Source organism: Zingiber officinale, chromosome 3A (genome assembly GCF_018446385.1).
Source record: "Zingiber officinale cultivar Zhangliang chromosome 3A, Zo_v1.1, whole genome shotgun sequence".
Taxonomy (NCBI): domain Eukaryota; kingdom Viridiplantae; phylum Streptophyta; class Magnoliopsida; order Zingiberales; family Zingiberaceae; genus Zingiber; species Zingiber officinale.
In genome coordinates this window covers 110,355,779-110,380,146 of record NC_055990.1, presented here as the reverse complement: position 1 = coordinate 110,380,146, position 24,368 = coordinate 110,355,779, and the positions used below count along the sequence as shown (strand labels likewise).

Sequence of the window (24,368 nt, the reverse complement as noted above, 5' to 3'; positions counted from 1 at the left end):
CTCTCCCTCTCCCCTTTCCTCGCTCGCGACAGCATCGGCGTTTTTCCTCTCGGGCAGAAACAAAAGGGGCTTAGGGCATCACTCCGGTGGTCGGTCGAGGGGGGGGGGTTCTCCGAGAGTCATCTACACCTTCGTGATCCCCTCGTCGAGAAGAGCAAGTGGGCGCAAGGAGAGGTCGGGAGCTCGAGTTTTTCCCGAAGCCCTAGCTGCCTCTTTTCGGTCGTGAGTCTAAGGAACCGAGGTAAGTGCTTCCTCACCTGCAGTAGAGTAGCTCTGGGTTCTCGTTTCTTCCTTGTTTCCAAATTTTGCTGTGGGGATTTTCCGTTTAGGGCTTGTTGCCGTGAGGTTCAAAGAAAGAACGAGAAAGAGGATGATTACATAGTTGAGCAAGTACACATTCATATGGTAACGTGAGATCCATAGGGTAGAGAACAGGAGCTTAGGCGAGATTTGGCTTAATGAGTTGTGTTTTTGAAGTTTCCGTGGGATTCCTAATCTGTTCTTTGATTTCTTCTGATTTCTGTTAAGGGAAAGAGGATTGTGTAGTAAGATGGCTTAGTAGGGTAATTTCCTCGATAGATCGAGCTTTCTGAATCGATTTCTTGGGGTTCCGACTGGTTTCAATGGTGGCTATTTTTCTTTGATGCTTGGATGGTTTTGGTCGGGTTGTTGATCACTGAGGCTTTACGAATTGATCAGATGCTCTGGGTTTTCTTTGGTATGAGATTTGTTTGACGGAATTGTAGTGGATTGATTTGTAGTGTACAATATACTTACTTTTCTTTGTGCTTCTTACTACTGTCAACAAAGTTCTGTGATGATTTTCGGTTGTCAAGTTATAATCGATGGTAGTAGTTGTTGCTTGAGTTTTATAAATTGTATGAAATTTAAATGATAAGACTCTGCTGTAGCTTATTGTAGTCGCTCTTCCATTGCTTTGGAGGTGTACGACTATGGAATAACTAGAGCTATAGTCCTTGATAAATTATGCATGAGTTGAATTATGGTATTACCTTGTATTAGTTGTTGTTATGTTAATTAGGGCAGCTCACTATGAATTCCAGATTTTCGATTAGGTAGGTATGCAGATTTTACTAAGCTTGCAAGTGCAGAATGTTAGTATGCAGTATTTCAATTAGTTAGCATTTCATTCTACAATTCTTATATATGGCATGCTTAGTCTTACTTCAGTTCATATGGGACTACGGTCCAATATAATGGGCGGGCTCCCATAGTCGCCCCTAGGTTTAGATAACCTAGCTCTAGGTTCAGATAACCTAGCAAGAACAAGATAAGATAAATTAGCTTATAAATCAGTATTTTACTTTTATCAGTGGCACTGTACTGGACTCTCAGTTGTCCTTGGGTTGGGCTCCCATAGTCGTCCCTAGGTTTAGATAACCTAGTATGCAGGACTCTCAGTTGTCCTTGGGTTGGGCTCCCATAGTCGTCCCTAGGTTTAGATAACCTAGTAAATCCTACTAGATTCGGGATCAGCTAACTCGGGTCTAGTTAGGGATGCGCGCATAGCAAGTACAGTTGTCGGGCACAAGAAGAAAGTTGATTATTATTTTGAAGTATTATAAGTATAAGTTTTTGAACAAACAAAATAGGTTTCACATAAGTATAAAAGAATAAGTTTAGAACAAATGAATTAAGTTTTACTTTGTTTTAAAATCAGAAAGTTTAGTTTCCTTTTATGCTAGCATGTTATTTAGATTAGCTTACTGTTCTTTGCTATTAGAAGAGCATGAGTAGCTTTACATGTTTAGCATTTCAGTATGTTTGTTTCTTTTACCAGTAGATGAGCATGAGTAATTTTCCTTTTGAGCATTTAGTTTTAATTTTCAGTATATTCACATGCATATCGAGTTTTTGTGAGTTAGATAGCGCTTACTAAGAATTTTGCTTATAGATTGCATTTCCTCTTACTACAGATAAAGGAAGGCGACAAGGTGACGCAGATGATGTGTGATGCCAAGACTATGGAAGTCTTGGGACTAGAAAGGAGTTCCTTTAGTCTTCTTTCCTTATTTTTTTTAGTTTCCGCATTTTAGTTATTGTACACATTTGAGACTGTACTTTACACTCCGTGTCATTCGAGTTTATTCTTGTTCTAGGTTGTATGTGGGATGAGTTCAGTTTAGCAAGTAGATATTTGTGTGTTGATACTTATTTAACTGCGTGGGTGTTTGATAAATGTTCCAGCCGCCTGTGGCTGATGTATACTATGTTTGTATCTCGGTTTATGGTCACCGGTACAGGGGAGACTTCGTCGAAATTTTTCGATAGAGACTCTTCGTGGTTTCGATCATACCGGTTAAGTAGAGTTAGTAGTTAAGTAACGGTCACCTTAGAGAGTAGTATAGTATAGTAAGAAGGGTGGTCGTTACATTATGGATTCCTAATTTTCTAGTGATCATAAAAATATCCTAATCCTAATTTTTAACCTAATGTATTCAGTTTTGTGATTTTTAAAATATGAATATGATCTAATTTAGGGTTAAAAAATCATGAAACAAAATATATTAGATTAAAAATCGAGATTATGATATTTTTATGATAAGGATAAAATTAAGAATCCATAGAAACTTGTTTCGTGAATTTCCTACATCTCTAGGTCAATTTTCATGCCCTCCGAATGATTTTTCTTTTTTTTTTTAATTTTTTTTAAATCTGGGACGAATCTTGGATTCGTCCCAGATTTGGGGGTGAATTCCTGGATTCGTCCCAGACTTTGGGACGAATCTAGGAATTTACCCTAGATTTAAAAAAATTTTAAAAAATTAAAAACATTCAGAGGGCTTAAAAATTGACCTAGGGATGTCAGAATTTAATTAAACAAGTTTCTATGGATTTCTAATTTTCTATTGATCATAAAAATATCCTAATCCCGATTTTTAACCAAATATATTTAGTTTTGTGATGCTTTTAACATGAATATGACCTAATTTGGGGTTAAAAAATCATGAAATTAAATATATTACGTTAAAAATCGGGATTATGATATTTTTATGATGAGGATAAAATTATGAATCCATAGAAATTTGTTTCATGAATTTTCGACATCTCTAAGTCAATTCTTAGGCCCTCTGAATGATTTTTCTTTTTCTTTTTTTAAATTTAGGATGAATCTTGGATTCGTCCCAGATTTAGGGACGAATTCGTAGATTTGTCCCAGATTTTGGGATGAATCTAGGAATTCGTTCTAGATTTTAAAAAGAAAAAGAAAAAGAAAAATCATTCGGAGTGCCTAAAAATTGACCTAGGAATGCCGGAATTTAATGAAACAAGTTTATATGGATTCATAATTTTATCTTGATCATACAAATATTATAATCCCGATTTTTAACCTAATATATTTAGTTTTGTGATTTTTTTTAACATGAATATGACCTAATTTGGGGTTAAAAAATCATGATACTAAATATATTAGTTTTAAAATCAGGATTAGAATATTTTTTTGATGAGGATAAAATTACGAATCTATAGAAACTTATTTCATGTAATTCAAACATCCATAGGTCAATTTTTAAGCCCTCCGAATATTTTTAATTTTTTTTTAAATTTTTTAAAATCTAGAACGAATTCCTAGATTCATCCCAAAATCTGGGATGAATCCAAGAATTCATCCCCAAATCTGGGACGAATCCAAGATTCATCATAGATTTTAAAAAATTAAAAAAAAAATCATTCGGAGGACCTGAAAATTGACCTAGAGATGTTAGAAATTCATGAAATAAGTTTCTATGGATTTCTAATTTTATTCTCATCATAAAAATATCTTAATCCTGATTTTTAACCTAATATATTTAGTTTCGTGATTTTTTAACCCCAAATTAGGTCATATTCATGTTAAAAAAAATCATCAAACTAAATATATTAGGTTAAAAATCGGGATTAGGATATTTTTCTGATCAACAGAAAATTAGGAATTCATAGAAACTTGTTTCATTAAATTCCAACATCCCCAGGTTAATTTTCAGGTCCTTCGAATGTTTTTATTATTTTTTTAAATTTTTTTAAATCTGGGATGAATTCCTAGATTCGTCTCAAAATCTGGGACAAATCCAGGAATTCGTGCCCATATCTGGGACGAATCCAAGATTCGTTCCAAATTTAAAAAAAATTAAAAAAATAATGAAAAATCATTCGGAGGGCCTGAAAATTGACCTAGAGATGTCAGAAATTCATGAAACAAGTTTCTATGGATTTGTAATTTTATCATCATCATAAAAATATCATAATCCTGATTTTTAACCTAATATATTTAGTTTTATATTTTTTTAACCCCAAATTAGGTCATATTCGTGTTTAAAAAATCATGAAATTAAATATACTAGGTTAAAAATCAGGATTAGGATATTTTTATGATCATTAGAAAATTAGGAACCTATAGAAACTTATTTCATTAAATTCCAACATCCCTAGGTCCATTTTTAGGCCCTTCGAATGTTTTTAAATTTTTTAAATCTAGGAGGAATTCCTAGATTCGTCCCAAAATCTGGGACGAATCCAGAAATTCGTCTCCAAATCTGGGACGAATCCAAGATTCGTCCTAGATTTAAAAAAATAAAAAAAAAAAGAAAAATCATTCGGAGTGCCTGAAAATTGACCTAGAGATGTCGGAAATTCATGAAACAAGTTTTTATGAATTCGTAATTTTATCCTCATCATAAAAATATCTTAATCCTGATTTTTAACCTAATATATTTAGATTCGTGATTTTTTAACCCCAAATTAGGTCATATTCATGTTAAAAAAAAATCACGAAACTTAATATATTAGGTTAAAAATCGAGATTAGGATATTTTTATGATTACTAGAAAATTAGGAATCCATAGAAACTTGTTTCATTAAATTCCAACATCCCTAGGTCAATTTTTAGGTCCTCCGAATGATTTTTATTTTTTTAATAATTTTTTAAATCTGGGACAAATTCCTAGATTCATCCCAAAATCTGGGGCGAATCCAGGAATTCGTCACCAAATCTGGGACGAATCCAAGATTCGTCCTAGATTTAAAAATATTTAAAAAAAAAAGAAAAAATCATTCGGAGGACCTGAAAATTGACCTAGAGATGTCAAAAATTCATGAAACAAGTTTCTATGGATTTCTAATTTTATTCTCATCATAAAAATATCTTAATCCTGATTTTTAACATAATATATTTAGTTTCATGATTTTTTAACCCCAAATTAGGTCATATTCATGTTAAAAAAATCATAAAAGTAAATATATTAGGTTAAAAATCGGGATTAGGATATTTCTATGATCAATAAAAAATTAGGAATCCATAAAAACTTGTTTCATTAAATTCAGACATCCCTAGGTCAATTTTTAGGCCCTCCGAATGTTTTTAATTTTTGTTAAAAATTTTTTTAAATCTGGGACGAATTTTTAGATTCGTCCCAAAATCTGGGATGAATCTAGGAACTCGTCCCCAAATCTGGGACGAATCTTGGATTCATCCGAGATTTAAAAAAATTTATAAAAAAAATCATTCGGAGGACCTGAAAATTGACCTAGAGGTGTCGGAAATTCATGAAACAAGTTTCTATGGATTCGTAATTTTATCGTCATCATAAAAATATCCTAATCCTAATTTTTAACCTAATGAATTTAGTTTTATGATTTTTAACCCCAAATTAGGTCATATTCATGTTTAAAAAATCACGAAACTAAATATATTATGTTAAAAATCGGGTTTAGGATATTTTATGATCACTAGAAAATTAGGAATCCATAAAAATTTATTTCATTAAATTTCTTCATCCCTAGGTCAATGTTTAGGCTCTCTGAATGTTTTTAATTATTTTTTTAGTTTTTTAAAATCTGGGATGAATTCCTAGATTTGTCCCAAAATCTGGGACGAATCCAGGAATTCATCCCAGATCTGAGACAAATCCAAGATTCGTCACAGATTTAAAAAAATTTTAAAAAAAATTATTCGAAGGGTTTGAAAATTGACCTAGAGATGTTTATGGTACCCTATTTAAGCGAGGAAAAGTTGAATTTTTATTTTTTTTTTCTTTTTTCTTTTTCTCTTTTCCTCTCTTTCCATCGCCGTTTTCTTCCCCGCCGAGCCCGCGTGCCCTAACCGCTCCCAACCGGCACTACAAAACCGCCGCACGAGTTTAAGCCTTGGCCAAGGGGAATGCGGACTCAACTTCTCCGTGCCCGATCCCCCTCTGTTCCTTCTTCTCTTCTCCTTTGCGCGTCGACACCAACCCAGTGCCACCGCCGCTCGACGCGCGCAGCGACGCCAGTCGATCGCCAACCGCCTCCTCTGTGCTAGCCACCAAGCACCACTTGACCTCTCCCTCTCCTGGTCGCGGTCAACAAGAGCTCACCGGGAGACCAGGCGTCAAGCCGTGCCCTAGGCTCCGCCCTCCTCTCCTCTTTCTTACCTGTGCCCTAGTCTCTAGCTGACGTCTCCTTCTCGTCGGCAGCCTGAGTCCCTTCCACCAGCCGACCTCAGCGTGCCCTAGCTTCCACGCCGACGCCACGATTGTCGGGCATCTGCACGAGACCGCCAGCAACACAGCTAGCCATAACCCCTGTCTTCTTCTCCGGCTGATCCTCTATCCAAAGATCTGGTGTTGGATCTCTTCCTCTGTTTCGGTTAGAAGCTTCCAGATGCCTTGTACCGACCAAACAAGCTTGATCCGGCTAGAAGAAGAGGATTGATTTGGGGGTATGCATTAGTAACTAAATCTAATGCTTGGCTGTGGATGTAATGATTTTGTTTTAGGGCAATTGCTTCGAAAATCCACAGCTCCACCTCGCTCCGGTTAGGTTTACTGACAACAAGTTGTCTCCGGCTGTGGATCACCGGTTGATCATTTGGATTTGGGTGAGTCTTGATGTTTGTTTCATTTTTTATAAGGGATGATGATGGTGTGATGTGGGTTAGGGTTGAAGCTGGAATAACTCGGGTTTTAATGGTGAATTGTTTTATCGAGACCTAAATAATATATAGGGGGCTAAGTGATGATCTGTTTTGATTGGAGTTATCCTAAATAGAGTAGCTAAATAGGTGTGTGAATTTTATTTAGCTATTTGTTATATATGTGATTAGCTAAATAAAATTATATGTGATTGATACAGGACTTTGATTCGAGACGGTGTCTCGACGAGGGATCTATTTCGGATACGATCCTCTTATTGGAGGTGGGTACTTTGACTTATCTTTTAGATTTGTCATTTGATGGGCATAGTAGTTTTTAACAAATAGTAATGATTATGTTTTATATCTGCATTGGTATGCCATTATCCATTACCTGCACATGCTTGATTGTTTACTGTTTGCATTCATGTTTATACCTTCAAATTACTTATGATCATAAAGGTAATGACATACCATGCCATAGGATATACCGAACTTATTTGATACCATATCTGACCTGTGTACCTAGATCTTTTGATATGATCCATGTATATTTTTTGTACATATTTTATGGAGGTACATATGGTCAGGACTTCCATGCTTAGTGTCATGCATCATCTCGCATGATTGCATGCTGTGTGATAGTTGGCTCCATTATTGTTGAACACATCGCTAGTTACATGGATCTGTACACACCACCACTCATGGGTTAGTGGTATATCAGGCAGGGTGTGTGGCAGTTTGCTCTGTCAGTGCTCCGCTGGTCCACTCATGGGTAGCGTGACGCAACGTTGTAGCACGTCAGAGATCCCTCTTCTGGATTGTCTCAGAGATATGAGAGCATTGAGCTCCCTCACTTATGATTTGGGGTAGGAGGATAGGTGTACTCCGACAGCATCCCGTCCACTCGGTCACTCATCAGGAGCAGTGACGGCAGAGTGCACGGTTGTCACAGCCCTACCCACTCGATCTCACCATAGTGTGTGAGACGGTTGACTGGAGAGTAGGGGTGACCAGGACATGTCATTGGCATCATACGCATTGATGCATTTATTGTTTGTGTTTGTTGCATTTATTTGCTACATTTGGATGGATGCATATGATTGACATGCATACAGGATTTATGACACTCTCAGTTTGACGACCTTGTGATCCCTACCAGGTCCCAGTTAGTACAGTTTGCTCATGTTTATTTTAGTTGCATTTATCATTTTTATATCAGGAGACTGTACGCATGATTAGTGCTAGTTGTTATTTTCTTACCATGCATGTCAATATTACCAGCTGAGGAGTTGACTCACCCCGTGGTTATTATTATATTTCAGGTTGAGACTGTCCAGAGGAGTTCCAGTCGCTAGTTCCCTGCAGGTTGTGAGGATGTATTGTTTCGGTCTTTTGGTTTTCTTATGATAATATCTAAACGATGTTGTAGACTTGTTCTGGTTTTTGACACTTGGATACTGTATGGTCTTGTTTTATTGTTGATGAGTTTTATTTGGATGTGTTTTTGCTACATACCTGCCTGGATGGCAGAAGAGGTGAGTTCGTTGTGATTTGTACTTTATGGGTGTAGTTGAGTAGGAATATGATTTGAGTTTTGTGGGTGTAGTTGAGTAGGATGGTTTGAGATGTTTTACTTATCGTTGTTTTAGTTCACTATTATACTGCGTGGTTGTTGTTTAGTTCTTTTATTATTATTGTTTCGGCCGTGTTGGCCGTGTATGTGATGGTTATGTTGTAGAAAAGTTTCAGATTGTCACCCGTACAGGGGAGATGTTGCCGAAATTTTCTTCGGGCAGGGACTACATGGGGTGTGACAAATGTAAAATACTGAAAATAGACAAATCATCATAAGGGAATTTTTCGAAATTTTTGGAAATTTTTCGGAAATCGTATGGTTTCGTTTACGGGGATAAAAACTGGGCCCCGGGAACGGTTCACCTTGGGTTCCAAGAGTCTTGATCTGATTCTTGGAAAACAGCGAGCCGTTTATAACAAATCCAGACTTGGATTTAAGACCAAACACAAATACAAATCCTATCTGCCTCTAGTAAATCGATCAAATAGAAAAGTAGTCCAAGCATGAGTCCCCAAGTCAAACCTGATTAATCAAGTCAGACTTGGGCACTATTGGGTCCCCAAGGATCAAATCCATTATCTTGATAGGTCATATCATGGCTATGATCTAAGGGGAGCAAATAAAAAGACCATTTTTAAAATTGTTTGATGATTGCCTTATTTTTCTTTCCTTATTTTATTAAATGCTTAGATTAGGCTAAATTAAGGACCTAGGCGTGATTTACACTTGTTAGTTAAACCTAGGAATTTCAAAAAGAAAATTAAATATATAATTTCTTTGAGCGGTTCTGTCTAGGAAGTGGTGGATGATCCCATACCCAAGAATGCCGAGTACCTCGCCACAACCTAGGAACCAATATTTAAAATGTGTATTTAATTGACTAATTGGAAAACCTAAGTTTAACTTAAATGTAAATTAATCATTAGAAATAATCTAAATCAAGGATAACCATCTCACAAAATTACTTAAGATTACCTGATTGATAACTTAGAATCGGGTGAGATGGAACTAGGTTGAACTTAGTCTAAAATAATTTTAATTAATTCAATTTAATCAAATAAATTCAATTTAATCAAATAAAATCAAATAAATCAACTTAATTAACTTTAATTAAATTCAATTTAATCAACTTAATTAACTCAATTTAAATAAGTAACATAATTAACTAAATTAATTTAATAATTAACAATCTTAACTTAATTAATCAAATGGATTTAGCTCAATCAAATAAATTAAAATTATTTTAAAACTCCTTTTGAAAATCATTTTAAAATTATTTTTAAAATCCCTTTGAAAATCATTTAAAAATTATTTTAAAAATCCTTTTGAAAATCATTTTAAAAATCCTTTTGAAAATCATTTTAAAAATCTCTTTGAAAATCATTTTAAAATTATTTTAAAAATCCCTTTGAAAATTATTTTAAAAATCCTTTCAAAAATCATTTAAAAATTATTTTGAAAATTATTTTAAAAATCCTTTCAAAAATCATTTAAAAATCTTTTTGAAAATTATTTTAAATTTATTTTAAAATTCCCTTTGAAAATCATTTAAAATTATTTTAAAAATCCTTTTGAAAATCATTTTTAAAATTATTTTAAAATCATTTAAAAATAATTTGAAAAATCCCCTTGAAAATAATTCAAATATAATCCATTTTTAAAAATCCATTTGAAAATTTCAAAATTTGTTATCATAATTATTTAAAAAAAACTAATGATTATTAATTTTTAAATCATAACTAATTTTCAAATCATATGTTCAAATTATAATTTCAAACTCAATTTTTAAAATTTTAAATGTTTTACTCATTTGAAAGTCATACTCAAACTTATTTTAAATATCAATTTAAAATAAAGATAATTCATCTCACATTCACTCATAAGTTGAACATACTTGATAACCTAAAATGGTTGAGATGAAAAATTAGGAAATATAAAATACCTATTATGTTTTTATATATTACATTCTTGGACTCTAGGACCCTAGGGATTTATTTTGGCATTAATTAAGGGAGAGTGAGTGGAGTCAAGCCAAGTTTTTTTTATTTAACAGTTAAACTCTTTAAAAAATTAAAGCAAATCCAATTATTTTATCCAAAAAAATAAGTTTTTTAATTAAGCTTTAAACTATTTATTATCTTAACTAAGCTTTTATCAATATCTTTTTAAAGCCAAGTTGTTTTTCAAATTTAACTAAGTATTTCAAAAAGGCTTTTTTCAAAATTTAGCTAAGTAGTTTTTCAAAAAGGCTTTTTCGAATTCAACTAAGTTTCTCTTCAAAAACTTTTTCAAAATTTACTAAGTATTTCTTCAAAAACTTATCAAACTTTACTAAGTATGTCACGCCCCCAGAGGAGTCCCTGCCAGACAAAAATCCGGCAGTATCTCCCCTGTACCGGTGACAATATGAAGCATACATACATACATCACACTATATAAACATAAACAACATATTCATCAGCCCACACGGCTGGAACATACATAAAATAGAAACAACATAACCACGAAATGTATCAACTATATGTATATGTCATAGTTTTCATAAATTACAATTACTATACAGATAAATGACATCTGTAACAAAATTGTAAAATGTAGATACAGCGAAACAAAGGTAAAACAAACCAGAAAATCAGCACGTTGAGATCTCTGAGCAACTCTATGAAAGTCCAAAATCGACTATAATATCAAAAGGATCCCTGTGTCTGCAAAACTGGAGACCAAGGAATGTAGTAAATTAGCCAAATGGCTAAGTGGATACTCAAGAAAGATGTGCATGAATTTAATCTTATTGAAGAAGTCAAGGAAGTAGAATAAATCATCATCTTTTGTTACAACTTTAGGATTATTCTTAAAGTTCTACATTTATACATATATAGGTATAATCATCTTCTCATTATCTATAATCAGGTAAAAATTTTTAGATAGAGTTTGGGATCTTCACCTTATCATCACTTGTCATCATTAATAAAATCAATTCTTCAATCTTATTATTTAATCACTCAATTATAAGTTATCATGGTAAGATCAACATGTATATCAATAGTCTGAATCTGATAAATCAACTAAAAAGTGAATCACTAGAGCCAATATCATCAGAGTGAAATATCATATGGATAGGCTAAAAGCCTCCTAAGAGTATAAAATTGTCGCATACGTCATCTGACGTACGGGCTATCAACCCTCACCGGTGGAAGACATAATAAACACTGACCGAGGGCTACATCACGCCAACACGCCTCGGGTGTACGGTCAGATACTCTGGACCGCAGCCGCCGCGCTACCACAATAACATATGGGTGGTCCAGTACTCTAATATAGAGCTCTGGTATAAAGCTAGGCTCATAGTCTTCACTTTTTAATTCTTCATTTACTATCTTTATTAATTCACCGTTATGATTATATTCATCCATTTATCATGATTATTCTCTTTTCATATTGATTGGTCAATCAAGGTAATATTTTCGTATCAAATCTATTAATTTATCATTATAGGGTCCACAGATAAAAAGCTACAAGTATCAACAGATAGAGTATCAAAAGCATGAAGTATGAAAGGTTAAGCAAGTCAAAAGAGACAAGGTATCAACAGAAGAGTAATTCAGAATATTTCTTTAATTTAAAAAAAACAACCCTTCCCATATCAATCCCAATATGAACCCACATGTGAACAAGAAATAATATTAATTATTTACCCTCCAATAATTTTAATATTTTAACCCATTTCGCTATTTATAATATCAGTTTAATCCCATTTTGAAAACAATAATACAATATATACATATTCCAATTTATATATTTATTCATGCACAAGGAAATAGACAAGAGTAGATGTATCCACCTTATATACAGCAAAATCTCCGAGTATCGACAGGTCACTGTGCTCCACTCGAGCTCGGATCTACAAACACAATATCAAACATAACTTAAATAATCAAAATACTATCTAATAATAATAATGACCTAAAATCTACACATTATCTCTAATTCAAAATCAGTGAATTATTTTGATCTCGATACCTCGTACCACTTCGCATTCCTAAATACAACATCTGTTCTAATCTAGATAACCCTTCTAACTACACATCAATTTAACCCAAAGCAACCTAAAATATACTTTCTAAGGGTTTTGTGTGGCTGCTGGAAATGAGGACAGCAACTAGGGTTATTTTCCCTTCGTCGTTGGCGGCCTCAGCTAGCTCCGGCGAACTTCCACAGTGCTGCCAAGAAAAGAACAGCAGCTAGGGCTACTGTTGAGGAAACAAAAGGTAGCTATGGCAGTTAGGGAAGGTTGAAAACAAAGGAAGATGGAAATGGTGGGTCTTCCTCTCTTTACCGGTAGCCTCGGCGAGCTCTGGCGAAGGCCACAGCTAGCTCCGGTGGCTGCTGTGCTTGGCTGGAAAAGAAGGCAGCAACTAGGGCTTTTCTTTCCCCCTCTTTTCTGGTGGTCCGACGGGCTCCGACACACTTCGAGGAGCTCCGACGATGCTGCCAAGAAGCAGGACAACAAGGAAGGGGGAGCTTGTTGCCGTCGGAGAAGAGAAAAAGAGAGAAGGGGGTTGCAAATCTGGAGAAGAAGAAAGGGAAGGGATCTACCCTTCGTCACCACCGGAGAAGAGAAAGAAGGAGCTGCTGCGATTTCTCCTTTTCTGCTATTGACGAGAAGCAAGGAAAAGAGAAGAAGGAGGGGTTGCAAGGTTCGGTGGGGGAAGGGAAGAAAAGAGGAAAAGAAGGGGGAAGGGGGCACGCGGACAGGTATGGCTTGTTGAATTTTTTTTTTTTAATACTTAACAAAGTATTTCATTAAAAGCCTATCAAAATTTACTAAGTAATTTTTCAAAACTATTTCAAAATTAACTAAGTTACTCTTCAAAGTCAAAAATAATTTTTCTTAGCTAAAGTATGTTTCAAACTTAATCCTTCTCAGCAATTTTTCCCTTTACACATGTAATGAATCTTCTAATTTCACTTAGCTAAAAAGTTTTACAAGAAAATCAGTTTAAAAAGCTAAGTGTTTATCAAAGTTTTTCCCTCAATTTAAAAGTTTTTTTTACAAGCTAAAATTTTCATCTATCTTCTTAAAGTTGTTATGGATAAAAATTATTATTTCTCAAAACAATCTAAGGCTTATACTCAACTTATCCTCTACTCTTTCGTTTATTTTTGATATATGGCAAAGCGGGAGAGTATAAGAAAATTCAAAGAAAGTTTAAGAAAATTCAAGGGGAACTTTTGTTAAGGGGGAGTCTTTATACTTAAGTTTTTTACTAAGGGGGAGCTCTGCACTTAATTTAGCTCTGCACTTAATTTTATGCTTGTCTTTTCATGCTTATCTTTTTATGACATTATTTTCTTAACTTTAAATTTTTGTTGCCATAATCAAAAAGGGGGAGATTGTTGGTGCGGGAAGCATTCGATGATCGAACCTAGGTTTTGATAATGGCAAAGGGATTCAAAGTTAAGATTCCTTGTTATCTAATGTGCTTAAATGAGATTTCAGGAAAGTCCTAACTGTGGTTAGACAGGTGAAAACCTTAGGGGGTGGTAACCCTAGGTGAAGGAAAACCCTAAGGGGCGGCAACCTTAGGTCCTAGGGGGTGGTAACCCTAGGTGGAGGGAAATCCTAAGGGGCAGCAACCTTAGGTCCTAGGGGGTGGTAAACCTAGGCGGTGAAAATCCTAAGGAGGGGGGTAACCTTAGGTCCTAGGGGGAGATAACCCTAGGTGGAGAAAAACCCTAGGTCCTAGGGGTGGTAACCCTAGGTCCTAGGGGTGGTAACCCTAGGTAGAAAGTCCAGTCGGTCTGGAGGACCGGACTGACATCAGGTAATCTCTTGAGGGGAGTAGGTGAGGACGCGTTCCCCGCAGAGGGAACAGTAGGCGTCGAGTCGACCTAGGGTTTCCGGATTAAAATCCGAAGTCAGACCCGGACAGTCTGATGACTGTCGATCACTTGATTTATCATGTTTATATCTGTTCTAACTTTGTCTTGCAGGGTATCTTGTTGTTTTTGGACTAACATGTCTTGCAAGTATAAAAGGAACAAGCTAAGCCTCGGATAAACAGTGTCCGAGGTGCCTCCATGGAGCTTAGAGGCGCCTCGGGTGCAAGGCTGGAGTTGTCTACGAAGTGAGCTTAGAGGCGCCCTGGACTACTTCTTGGAGGTGCCTCCATGGGGCATTAGAGGCGCCCTCGGGTGGATAAGAGGCAGCGGTGAGAGCTTATCGACAGCGAGGATTGCGGGATAAAACTTCGCCTTGGAGGCGCCTCCATGGGGCATTGGAGGCACCCTCAACGAAGTATTAAGTAGGTCTCAAGGCAGCAGCAGGACAATAAGATTCCAAGCGACCTTTCTGCAACCGACTGCTAATGAGAAGTTCCGACAAAGCTAACGAGAAGTTATGCAACTTGGAGTTTTATTTCTGCCACTTCTTTTGTCGTCGGTATATTTATTTGCTATTAATTGTACTTTATTTGTAAATCTTTTACGATATTATAGTTGTTGCCCACCGAAAGTGATCAACGATCGCGGGCCTTGGAGTAGGAGTCGCCCTAGGCTCTGAACCAAGTAAACCCTTGGTGTCTCTCTGTGTTTGTGCTTATTTCGTTTATCATTTCCGCTACTGTAACTCGAACGTTTTCCGAAGACGAAACAAGTGAAAGCTACGAGCGCTATTCACCCCCTCTAGTGCGATCTCGATCCAACAGAATATCGATTTAAAAATTTTCGTAGAGTAAGTGCACAGCGGAAAAAGAATGAACAAAAAAGAAGTGACACAAGTAGGTTTTTAATTGGTTCGGAGCCTGTGTCGACTCCTACTCCAAGGCCTGTACACGAGGGTGCTTTCGATGGGCAATTCACTAGCAATTCGAAAATGTTTACAATTTAAAGTACACGAACGCTAATAAAGGAAATAATACTGACAAAAATGAAGAATGAAAAAACAGAGCGATGTCAGCAACGTCGTAGGAGCACCAGAGATCGAATTGAGAGTTTTTTGTTAGAGCTTCAGCCTTAACCCTCCTTATATAGGAGGTTCAGGGCGCCTGGAACCTTCAGGGCGCCCTGAACATGACGTAGCCGAGCCAACCAGGGTGCTCCACGTGGCGAGGTGACGTTGAGGATAAGTTTTTGCCTCCGGGTGCCCTGATCCTTCCTAGGCGCCCGGACCCCAGTTTTCTAGCAGCTTCCTCCCTGCAAGAAAACGTTAGTCTAGAGGCAAATATATAATACATATATCTTGCAAAACAAAGTGTTAGCACAGTTCAAGTTTAACAAGTAGAGTATTAATTAGATTCCGTCTCTCCGAGACCAGAATCTAGTCAAAATCTCGACTTAGAGTTCTGAAATGGTTCTAAGTCGGATCGGTGCCTAAGTTTCCTTCCCGGGAACGCGTCCTCACAGTCACTCCCCACCAGTGACTTAACTTCACTTACCTGTCAGACGTCCGGTCAGCCTTTCAACCCGTTTGGGCTTTGTGCCAACTATCCGGTCAGCCCGTCAACCTAGCTGGACTTCGTGCCAAATGTCCGATCAGCCCATCGACTCGTTTGTACTTCGTGCCAACTATCCGGTCGACCTGTCGACCTAGCTGGACTTCGTGCCAGACATCAGGTCAGCCCGTCGACCTGTTTGGACTTCTCCTGCACACTCGATCAGAGTGTTAGATAACAACGAAACTAACTTAACATATTTTGTCATTCATCAAAACTTGAGTTAGACCATTAGTGCTAACCGCACCAACAACTTCCTCTCCACTTATTGCTATTAATGCAATCTGTTGACACTCAATCACTCAACTCACTAATGTTAGCTCTTTAAAGGACTTAGAATTGTGGTAATTTTCCTATAAATGTTCATTAACTAATTTAAACTCTCAAGGGTATTAGGATAAAAGATAGGAATTAATATAAAAATACAATTTGCAGAATTGAAAACTGATATTAAGGATCGAAAGAAAATTTGCCAGAATTAAATCTTGGCAGAACTTAAAAGGAAAATACGGAATTGAAAAATGCAAGTATACTAGGCAAGACTTTAAAGGAGATGCGGAGTATACTAGGCAAGATTTTAAAGAAAATACGGAATTGGAAATCACAAGTATACTAGGCAAGATTTTAAAGGAGATGCGGAATATACTAGACAAGACTTTAAAGAAAATACGGAATTGGAAAATGCAAGTATACTAGGTAAGATTTTAACGAAAATACGGAATTGAAAAATGCAAGTATAGTAGGCAAGACTTTAAAGAAAATGTAGAATTAGAAAATATAAGTATAGTAATAACAATTCTCTATACCCACCTTCTTTTTTCTCTTTCCTCTTTTTTCGACCTTTTTTACTGAAAATATTTTTTTTCTTTTTTTTTGCTGAAAATATTTATTCCCCTTTCTTTTTTTGAATTTCAGCCTTTTTTTTATAGCAACTAGATGACTAAAACTCACTAAGATTGAGATGATAATGATAAGTAAATAATGTTGAACAAAATTAACAAAGATTCAAGCACAAAAGAAAAAGAATAATGAAATCGATTTAGAAAAACTAAAGCTTTGATACCAAATGATGTGAATCCAACGAGAAAGATATCTCAAGAACCCACAACGAATTGAAAACAGAAAAAGGAAGGTGTAAGACAATAAGGTGGATGAAAAGAAACCTCAACCCAATGCTTAGGAAAGCATGAACCTTGGTATAGAAGATGCGAGATGCCACAACCTTGTGATGGAGGTTGATAAGTCTTCGAACGCCACAAGGAAATGCTTTGATAAGTTCTAATTCAATGAAGAACCAACAAGTGAGAGCATCACCATGCTTTGGGTTGAAAATATGTCAAAGATACATGTGTGGTCGTCACCCCCTTTATTTATAGCTATAAGGTGACCAAAAAATCCTAAAAGAACAAAAGAAAGTCCATTTAGTAAAGGCCTATATAGACTATTTAGCCATTTTAAGCTTATGACTTTATTACAACCCAAATAAAACTAGAAATTGAGTCTAAATTGAACCTACATATCTCTACTACATAGATATGAGACTTGATCCAGTGGTAAGGTGGGGTCCATCCAACAGGAGGTCAAAGTGGTCAACGCCCTGGGCAGGTGTCCGACCGAGTGAATTACCTTCCTGATCAGCAGGAAGAATAGCCGACCCGACACATCGATAGCTCGGTCAAACGCCGAGCTTCCGACGCTCAAGAAACGCAAATAGGGAAATAGCTTGTTCATCCTGCTCGGTCGAGCAGGGGATTCGCCTCTACTCGGCAGGAGAAAGAGCCTCAGCCTGACAAGGCAAAGTCGGACATCAAATCATTGGTCGAGTGGACATCCAGATCGGCCCGGCTTTGGGGTCGCCCGAGAGGTGCTAACCGAGCGGCTCCTCCGCTTGACCCGGTGAGGAACAAAGGGAACAACTAACGATATCTTGTTAGGGACCAGTGCTGCCGACAAGAGGCATGGCCGATGGCATGGTCAAATAGAGAATCGTACGGTGCACTACAACAAAAACTGCAAACGACAATGGATATTATCCGTTGTCGTAGGGTCAAAAAACCGTTGTAACTAAGGGTGTTGTAGAATGTATTGCCCTACGATAACGGTTTTGAATCCGTTGTCTTTGTAGACATTCGACAACAATTTTTATCTGTTGTTGTTTATATGCTCAAAATTTATTTACGAAGGATACGACAACGTTTTAAAACCGTTGTGGGAGATAATTTCGACAACAGATATAAACCGTTGTGGTAGACTCTTTTTACAACAGATATAAACCATTGTGGTAGACTCTTTTTATAATAGATATAAACGTTGTGGTATATAATTTTAATATGTTTTACAATGGATAAAACCGTTGTCTTTTATCACTTTTTTCAAAAAGAAATTCGTTGTGGTTATGCACTTTTTACAACATTTTTAATTGTTGTCTTTAATGTTCATGATGTAACATGATAATACCAAACAACCAATCTTTATTTAATATAAACAACCACCAATACAAAACTAAATCCAAAATATGACAGCTAAAATATACAAAATGAGTTGTACTCATCAAACTTAGTAGTATCAAACCATAAATCACATGTTTTCCATTATTGTTCTCCATATGGCTTTTACACATTAACAAGGCAAGATAGAACCTAACAAAGCTCACTCCTTGCATCAAAAATCTCAAGCCTCACGAATTGCCCGAGTTACGTACCTACAAGAGAAAAATTAAACAAAACTTATCAAAAAAAATATAAAATATAAGAAAAAAGAGAATTGTAGTAAGTACTGCATGAACTGTAACCAGAGAATAAATATTTCGCATAGCTCTAATATCTAGACATGAGAGAAGGATTTCCAGAATTCCAGGACAACACTCAATGTCTGTAAAACGGAAGAAAAAAACTTATTCAATACAAACTTATGCAATACAAACTTATAATCTCTAAGAAATAAAACTTATGCAATAGAAACTTATGCAATACAAGCAATTTAACCAACTTAGAGTTGTCTTGGTAACTTCCATGTGCACCATATCAATCACCTTTAAACCTTTTATAGAAAGTGACATAAGAAACTACCATGTGCACCTGCATTCATACTTCAATAGTGAGAGAGTTAGGCTTAATGGTCTAAAAATAGGAACTAATATAATAAAAACTAACAGCAGATACAGGAACTAAAGAAAAGCAGAATTTAGAACTGATTTTAAAATGAGAGGGATAAAATGAAAGATATTTTCAGGTGACTAATGCATATCATCTAGTTCAGAGTTCTGGTATGACTTGAAATTACAAAGATCTAAAAATAATTTATCTAAGAAAAGTGTAAAACTAACAAATGACTGGTGATTTCAGGATTTAGTATTTGTATGATCTGTCAAAAGGTTTCTTTTAAGTTCTTGTTTTATGTTACCTTTATGACAAGGTTATCCAGCAGTTTTTGGATGAACATAAGATCCACTCTTTGCATATTACGTTCTTTGGCTAAAATAGAAAGTAGTTGCCAAGCTATCTCAGAGGTAATAAGTTCTCTCCCATGCTGTCCAAAGCTCTGGAATACAAGGAATGTTCTGCACAAATATGAACCATTAAAATCTGACAAAATTGCATTAAACATCATGCAAAGGATATCATACAACTTGAATGACTTTAAGTTTTTTTTCACTTTTAGAATATTTAAATTTAGATAAACTCTTCACTGTGAAAATGAGTTAGATGCAAAGAAAGTACCATAATTACTTTGGATATCCAAGTTTAGTACCTCTTATTTAGCACAACTTGATGCTATTATTACTTCACCATGTAAATATCTGCTAGATGTAAATTCATACTACTTACCAGAAGTATCCTAAACTTTGATTGGTCATCTACATCCTCCGTATGTCGATTGTATGTGACAATCAAAATCTCTGCAGCATAGCCCTTATTGCCTGCTTTTATAGTTTCCATCTTATACCAGTGATTTTGCTCGGCTCAGAAATCATCAAGAAACTAAGTGTTTGATAAAGGACAATAAGCTGAGCCACTTACAGTCAAAGTATCTGGATGTCGAACTACTATCGCCTTAATTTCTTTCAATAAAGCATCACTGAAGAGTTTCACAAGACAACATTTCGGTAAGGAAACTAGAGAAAAAAAAATTTAAGATAACTCTTATAACTGGAAACATGAATAGCACAACATTCATCAAAATTATCGATTGTCCAAAGAAGAACATGCCTCCACGCGTCAAAATAGAGCAATCACAAGATGAAAATTTTCAAACCCTTAAAAAAACTTATTCAATACAAACTTATGCAATACAAACTTATAGTCTGTAAGAAATAAAACTTATGCAATACAAACTTATGCAATACAAGCAATTTAACCAACTTAGAGTTGTCTTGGTAACTTCTATGTGCACCATATCAATCACCTTTAAACCTTTTATAGAAAGTGACATAAGAAACTACCATGTGCATCTGCATTTATACTTAAATAGTGAGGGAGTTAGGCTTAATGGTCTAAAAATAGAAACTAATGTAATAAAAACTAGCAGTAGATACAATAACTAAAGAAAAGAAGAATTCAGAACTGATTTAAAAAATGAGAGAGGGATAAAAAGAAAATCATCAACCATAAAATTTACAAAATGATTCAAAATGATCCCAAATGAAGTTCAACCATCTTTTGAAGTGTTATTTAAAGGTAGAGGAAATTTATTTGCATTTTAATAGAATGGGAACACCAAGAAGGTAAATAAAATATGCAGGAACATAGATATCAAACCTTTAGTTAATTCAATTTGTCAAATTGTATAATAGTTTTCCTTACCAATGTTATAATTTCTGACACCAAACTTAATTGCTTGAATTGTCAAACATTATCTATAATATTGTTTGCATTTGATTAAGGAGCACACAACAGTTAAAACACTAATATTAAATACTATATTCAAGGATATTTTTGTATTTCTAACATTAACTTTCATATGTATGTTTTTAGTGATAATAAATTGAAATCCTTAAATTCATATCCTTGTATCAGAAATCAAAATTAAAATTACACTACAAAAAAAATGTCATTCAACAACACTCAAACGACAACGGTTTTATACCAAACCGTTGTCTTTTTATCTTTTAACAACGGTTTTAACAAAAACTGTTGTCTTTTAGTAATTTTTTTGGCCTATGACAACGGTTTTTAAAAATTGTTGTCAATTTATGTTTTTTTGAGGATACGACAACGGTTTTTAAAGGGAACGACAACAGTTTTTTAAAACTGTTGTCTATGTGCACTTTTTTGGGATAACGACAACAGTTTTTAAAAACCGTTGTCTATTAAGTGTTGTTGAATGCGATTGTTTTTTCTTTCGCCACTTTTTCTCCTTTGTCATTTGTCTGTTTTACGCTTTGTTTTTTTCTGTCTCTTTCCCAAAACCCTACTCTTCGCCGCCTCCTCCTCACCGCCCTCTTCGTCGCCTCCCTCCTCACCACCCTCTTCGCCGCCTCCCTCCTCACCACCCTCTTCACCGCCTTCTTCGCCGCCTCCCTCCTCACCGCCCTCTTCGCCGCCTCCCTCTTCGCCGCCTCCCTCCTCACCACCCTCTTCGCTGCCTCCTTCCTCGCCGCCCTCTTCGTCGCCTCAACTTTCGGCCTCGCCACCTCCTCCTCGCGGCCTCTACTTTCAGCCATCTTCACCGCCTCCTCCTCGTCGCCTCGACTTTCAGCAAGTTCCAACACAAGAAGGAAGAAGAAGGAAGGAGGAGGAGGAAGATGGAAATCCCTCTCCTGATTGTCTCACTGATCTTTCTCTGCTTCTTTTCCTCTGCTCTCTCATCTTCTGTGGTCACCTATTTACCTGGATTCCAAGGCCCCCTTCCCTACATGACCAAGGGAAGCTTGGTCTACGATCGGCGGCGGTGAATCATGTTTCGACGTCTCTTGTTGCAGCATCCCCGTCGTGGCGTCGCCACTGGCTTCCTTGCTCTCACCGCCTTCACTCTCGGTTCCTCCGACGGCCCCTCCCTCCCCACAAGTAACCCTCCTTTCTTCCTTTTCCCTTCACCTCCTTTCTCAATATTTTCTCTTCTTTCTCACGCATGTGCTCCCCTTCGTAAAAGATGTCGCCATTTCGATATGCGATCCGTTTCGGCAATTTCTGTCTTCGACTTCGTCGATTTTCTCACAAGATTTCACGCTTCCATTCTCAGTCTTTTCTCCAGGTTTAAACCTAACCTATCGTCCTTAAAGTTTTCTTTCATCGATTTGGAGTTGCATAATCTTTTAATCTGATTCGTAGAGTTTTTTGGACGGCATTTTCCAACCGTGTGCCCTCTTCCACCTCCGGATTCAAGTAAGGACGTGGCATGCTGCAGTGGATGCCTCAAAAGGAACTCTATTGTCAAAGCGGCCGCGGCAACTGGTCCTGCCGTGGTGAATATATGTCTTACTGAAGGTGAAAGGACTTTATTGTGTCTTCAGATTTCCTCAATATGTGGATTTTTTTTAGGTGTATTCGTTTGAACGATGAGCTTTTTCCAATACTTCTTTTCAGATGTATATGGTCCTATGCCATAATGGGTATAGGGTCTGGCACTATCATTGATCCTGATGGGACGATCTTGACCTGTGCACATTGCATAGCAGACTTTTCTAGTAGGCAAGTGATCTCAAAAGGCAAAGTGAGTATGCAAACCTACAACTTAGTTATTCATCTTGATGAAGAAATGCGCTTAGAACTGGATGAGGACTGAGAATTTGAATTTGCAAGTTATATCCAGTTGGACTTGGTTACAAATACTATCTGGGTGAAGTTACAAGCAATTAGATTTCATCATGTAGACTAATAAAGATTGTGACTCATGTCTTAGTCCACCTTTGTAGGGCGGAAATTGTAGAAGATTGCAAGATGCATATCGGTCTTTTTGAAGTTTCCTTGGTTAGCTTGCTGTCATACAAGTTTGAAAGATGTTCTCCTAACTCAGTCTGGTTCATATCTGACTATGCTAAGTTTGCTTGAGATGATGAGATGTAATAGTCCTGGACCATATCTTTAAGTTTCCTGGACCATATAAGGGAAGCTTGGTCTACCATCCTTATTCCTGGACCAAGGTAACTTCTTCTTCTTGATCAGTAATTGAGGAAGCAATATGATACATGCTTTTGTCCTGTCTGCGTGAAAACATTCGTGCAGGTAGCCAACATTATCTTTGTAGATTCCCCGTTGGGTTCTGGATTCTCATACTCAAGAAAATATGAAGGGTATGATGCCAACGATACTATTTGGTCCGAACAGGCTTCTAAGTTTCTTTTACAGGTGGGAAAGATCATATATATTCCTGATGTAATTACTGTAAGTGCCTTAAATATGTAATCTTTCACTTTTGCAGTGGCTTGTTGAGCACCCACAGTTCATCTCCAATCCCCTCTACATTGCTGGGGATTCATATGCTGGAAAAATTGTACCTATGGTGGCCAAAAGAATATTGGATGGTAACTCTACTTTTAATGTAAACTATTGATGAGGGTGTTAATTTACATGCCATTTTCATTTACTGTAATTCAGGTATTGATGAAGGGAAAGAACCATTACTTAACCTCCAGGTAAATTGCTTGAATTGATGGGCCACTGGCAATAAAGGGAAAGAATCTAATTTTGATCTTTAAATTATGTCATAGTTTATATGAAAGAAAAAGCCTTGGCTTTCAGGGTTACTTGATTGGCAATCCATCCACGGGTGGAAAAGTCGATACCAATTCTAAAATACCTTATGCTCATAGCATGGGAATCATATCAGATGACTTCTTTGGGGTAATCTTAGTAGATCAACTAGGACGAATTTCTCAAAATGATCTTTGGTATCACTTCACGAATTGTTATTTAGTTATTATTTTTTTCCAATTAATTATATTTTGTTTTTTAAGATCATATAATTTATGTGTGTTCACAGTTCACAAAAGCGGAGTACTCTCAAGAAGAAATTGATGAAATGCGCTCTGAGATAGCAGAATGCATACAAGATCATATTTATGAATAGGTATATACATGAGTTCATCTTATTGCATTTGACAATAATAATATTCAGTTATACTTGATTGCACTTGATTTGGAGATATCTGTCTCTGAGTCCATTTACCAAATCCAATCGGCATGACTAAACTGCATACTTGATGCGCCAACATCAAATACAAACCGATAACTTAATCCTTTGTCAAATATAAAAATTGATTAACCTTAATCCTTTGTCAAATATGTATACTGTATTTTGGTTTACATAACAAACTTTCTGGGGTTCTCAATTTTATAATGTAGATGTCTTTGTTTAGAAGGGTAATAATCTTGTTACTGCAGCATCTTCATTTTTTAGATGACTCCATTATTAATAGTGACGAAGGGGGTATTTTACATCAAATTGAGATGATTATGGTCAATTTTTT

At 36.1% G+C, this 24,368-nt stretch overlaps 1 protein-coding gene and 1 long non-coding RNA gene across 2 annotated transcripts; both read left to right on the top strand.

Annotated features, from left to right (window-relative positions):
• The first annotated feature begins 6,056 nt into the window (after nucleotides 1–6,056).
• On the top strand, nucleotides 6,057–8,389 carry LOC122053960. Its single transcript, XR_006132472.1, has 3 exons — nucleotides 6,057–6,856; nucleotides 7,111–7,173; nucleotides 8,215–8,389. It is a non-coding gene; the product is annotated as an uncharacterized LOC122053960 (long non-coding RNA).
• Nucleotides 8,390–22,951: 14,562 nt separating this feature from the next.
• Nucleotides 22,952–23,578, top strand: LOC122050573 (serine carboxypeptidase-like 19). Its single transcript, XM_042611470.1, has 4 exons — nucleotides 22,952–22,961; nucleotides 23,129–23,247; nucleotides 23,321–23,423; nucleotides 23,497–23,578. The coding sequence occupies exons 1-4, from the start codon at nucleotides 22,952–22,954 to the stop codon at nucleotides 23,550–23,552; spliced, it is 288 nt and encodes a 95-aa protein (XP_042467404.1). The 3' UTR covers nucleotides 23,553–23,578.
• The last annotated feature ends 790 nt before the right edge of the window (nucleotides 23,579–24,368 follow it).